Raw genomic sequence first — 3,720 nt, forward strand, 5'->3', positions numbered from 1 at the left:
CGGAGTCATGGCTGCGGCACAGGACTCTGGTGGGGGCAGTGGCTCGGGGAAGAGCAGGCCTTGGTAGCAGCACAACACCTTGCTGCGGGAAGGCAAAAGAGAAGAGGAGGAGAACACTGCTCCAGGAAGAAGTGCGGGCAGCAGTGGAAGAAGAGCGGTCCGGCAGGGTGCTTGGAATGCGGCAGCAGGTAGCCTGGACGCGATGGGAGCAAGCAGCAGAGCGCAAAGTCACGTGGACTGAGCTGTGGAAAGCCGAGCCCCAGCGCATAAAATTCCTGATGCAGGCTGTATATGACGTATTGCCAAGCCCGTCTAACCTGTTCTGTTGGGGGAAGGTGGAGTCACTAGCGTGTGCCCTGTGCCAGAAGAGAGGGACCCTGGAGCACGTCTTGAGCTGCTGTCCGAGGAGCCTGAGTGAGGGGCGCTATCGCTGGCGTCATGACCAGGTCTTGAAGGCCATAGCGAACACCATCTGCTGTGGAATAGCCCACTGCAAGTGCCTCCGCCCAGTGAAGAAGACTATCTCCTTCATCAGAGCTGGAGAAGGACCACCAGCTGTTGCCAGGGTCTCTTCCTCTGGCCTGCTCACAATGGCACAGGATTGGGAGCTGATGGCAGACTTGGGGAAACAACTGAAGTTCCCAGAAAATGTGGCCATAACATCACTAAAGCCAGACGTGGTGCTGACCTCAGCAACATGGAAGCAGGTTGTGCTTCTGGAGCTCACGGTCCTCTGGGAAGACCGAATCGAGGAGGCCAACGAGTGAAAGAAGGCTAAGTACAGCGATCTGGTGGAGCAGTGTCGGCTCAATGGGTGGCGAGCAAGGTGCAAGCCCATTGAGGTGGGATGCAGAGGGTTTGCTGGCCAGTCCTGCTGCAGGGTGTACAGCATGCTGGGCATCACAGGGGCCAGCAAGCGAAGGGCCATCAAGGAGGCCACAGAGGCAGCAGAGGTTGCCTCGCAGTGGTTGTGGATCAGGAGAGGAGATCCGTGGGTAGGGTAGCGCTACCTGGACACAAGCTGGGGACTGATCAACCCTGGCTGGGTCGCCTGGAGGAGAGTGTATGATGTTTGAAAGACCCGAAACACTCTATGATACCAGGTAATATCACTGATGATGTGTCCAGGTTGCATCACTAGTTGATGTATGTACAAAGCACATTAAAAAAATATGGATATTTTGATGGCAAAAATTAATGTCACTGTAATAACAAGAAACGCCAACCTGCCCGACAAATAACAAAATAGCTTCTATAAGAAATTCATTAGAAAGACTCTGAGAATGAAAGGAAAACATTTTTAATGATCCAGCATTACCCTAGAGACATTAATGTTGATACTGCCACTTACAGTTTTTTAGTTTATAAACCAAAATATAATTGTTAACTAGGCTTATTATCTTTTTAGCTTTATCTTTAACTTTTCAATTAGCTTTTTACCTTTTTTCTTGACTTAATTTCCAGTAGGTAATAAATCATTTAAGGGCTCATCTAATTGGTCAAATGCCAAAATAAGATGCACAGTCACAACCTATTTTCGTTATGAGTGCGTGTGAAATCGTACGAAAAGTTATGCACCGTAATTTCGTACGTTTTGGACGTTTTTTTCGTCGTATGCGCATGCGCATCTGACGCACCAATTACGAATATAGAATATAAATTACAATTAGCCCTAACCCTGACCCTAACCCTAAGATATAAAACAGCAAGCAACGTAGTTAGAGACATGAATAAGTGATGATTGCACTGTTTTTCCCATTTTCACGTCCGTCCGCAGATCTGCTTTTCTTTTCTGTCTGCCAGCGCATGCGCACTGATGTGGTTTTTTGAGGATAAACGTCCAAAAACGAACGAAATAGTGTGCATAACTTTTCGTACGATTTCACACACACTCATAATGAGAATATGTTGACAGTCATGTTGCAGGATCTTTGCTTAATGGCTGGATATAGATCTTGTGCTTTTAGATTTCACTCAGGGATGGGAGGGGCTCCATTTATAAGGGATATGTAAGTGATCAAAAATGGTTACTTGCCCTAAAAAGGTTTAAATGTATAAATATGTTTTGAATCTTTCCAGCTTTATTTGTAAGGCCACCTTGGTTGACTTTAATGCACTATTTTGCTTTGTTATCTATCTTTAATTTTCATAAAAACTAGAGCATATTTGTGTTCAAAATATAAAGTCAGAAAAGCAGAAACATTGAAGAGCTATTAACACTTTTTTATAACACATTTATGTCATTCAACATGTTTTTAATGATGATGCTTATCTAAAATGTTTGTGCCATCTATAGTTTCCAGGAGCAGAAAAGATGTCTGTGACCATTAGCAAGACCGACGGGGTGACTGTGTTCACCCTGACCTCTGACCCTGATAGCCCCTGGCCTCCTCTGTGTCAGATCCTGAAGAGCCTGTGCTACAGCCCGGTGTGCTGCTCCGTGTCCCAGAAGCTGAGGACAACCCAGAGGAAGTCTCTGTCTGTGCTCGGGGTGAGCTGCAAATCTAAAGTCTAAATTTAACTGTTTTTAAAGAATGTTTAATTTCAGAGTTTGTAAGAAATGGGATATAGAGGGCTCAGAGTTTTACTGCACTTCATAGAGAAGAACACCAGGGAGGGGTGTTAAAAGTATCCATGTGTGTTACTACAGTAGAAGTATAAATCCTGCTTTTGTAAAAGTTAGAGGATCGACTTCAGCTTTTTATTACAGTAAAAGAGTAAAAGTACAGTTTTTAAAACTACTTAAATTATAAAAGTAAAAGTAATGTTAAGGTCAGAAGCTTTACTGCTCTACCCTACTAAAGGATAGGAAGGGGCAACCCTCCTCCTGCGATTGGCCCATCTCTGGTTTTGCTCAGAGGTCCTTCCCAGAGCCGTCAACGGCAGATGTGGTGCTGAATGGAGGGTACGGCGATGGCTGCCTCTTTGTCCAGAAAGAGGGGTGGCTGGTACCCAATCGACGCCTCGGAAGGGAATAGTCCATTGCCAGAGGTGATGCTAGTGCTGTGGGTGTATTCTACCCATGGAAGGAATTGACTCCACTCAGAGGGATCAGTAGCTGTGAGACATCTAAGGCTGGCTTCCAACTCTTCATACGCTCCACCTGGCCATTGGATTGGGGGTGGTAACCTGAAGTGAGAGAGACCTTGGCACCTAGAGCCGAATAAAAACGTCTCCATACCTGGGAGATGAACTGCGGGCCGTGGTCAGATAGAATGTCCTGTGGGAGTCCATGGAGACAAAAAACATGCTTGACCAGAAGCTGGGCTATTTGCATAGCTGTAGGGAGATTTCTCAGAGGAACAAGAAGGCAGGCCTTGGGAGGGTTGATGAGAGGGCTTGTTACGAGCGCAGGTGGGGCAGGCCAAGGCAAACTTCTTAACATCCTTCAATAAGGAGGGCCACCAAAAACGTCGACTGATGTGGGCCACAGTTCGGCTGATTCCTGGATGGGCAACAAAACTTAAGAGGTGTGAAGCCAGTTTATCACACGAGCACGAATGGAGGAAGGAACATAAATTTTGTTGGGTGGTCCGGTACCGGGGTCAGGTTCAGATATTTGGGCCTGCTTAACAAGATCTTCAATCTCCCAGGTTACTGCAGCAACTGAGCAGCTAGGAGGCAGAATGGGAGCAGCAGTCTCTTCAGATTCATCCGAGGCAAACTGCCGTGAAAGCACATTTGACGTTCCGAAAGCCAGGGCGGAAGGAAATAGAGAGG

The 3,720-nt window shown here is 46.6% G+C and overlaps 1 protein-coding gene and 1 pseudogene across 2 annotated transcripts in view; both read left to right on the forward strand.

Moving 5' to 3' along the window:
• Positions 1–1,613, forward strand: part of LOC107102409 — a 9,997-nt pseudogene extending 8,384 nt beyond the window's left edge.
• The window catches only part of ms4a15 (membrane-spanning 4-domains subfamily A member 15), a 38,470-nt gene that overhangs the window by 28,900 nt on the left and 5,850 nt on the right, over positions 1–3,720 (forward strand). For both annotated transcript variants that reach the window (XM_015401717.1, XM_015401718.1), the window contains exon 2: positions 2,297–2,491. In XM_015401717.1, coding sequence (XP_015257203.1) covers positions 2,315–2,491 — 177 coding nt within the window. In that variant the 5' untranslated portion in view covers positions 2,297–2,314. The remainder of the gene's footprint in view (positions 1–2,296; positions 2,492–3,720) is intronic.

The sequence above is a fragment of the Cyprinodon variegatus genome, unplaced genomic scaffold (genome assembly GCF_000732505.1).
Source record: "Cyprinodon variegatus isolate N-32 unplaced genomic scaffold, C_variegatus-1.0 Scaffold1251, whole genome shotgun sequence".
In the NCBI taxonomy this organism is placed as follows: domain Eukaryota; kingdom Metazoa; phylum Chordata; class Actinopteri; order Cyprinodontiformes; family Cyprinodontidae; genus Cyprinodon; species Cyprinodon variegatus.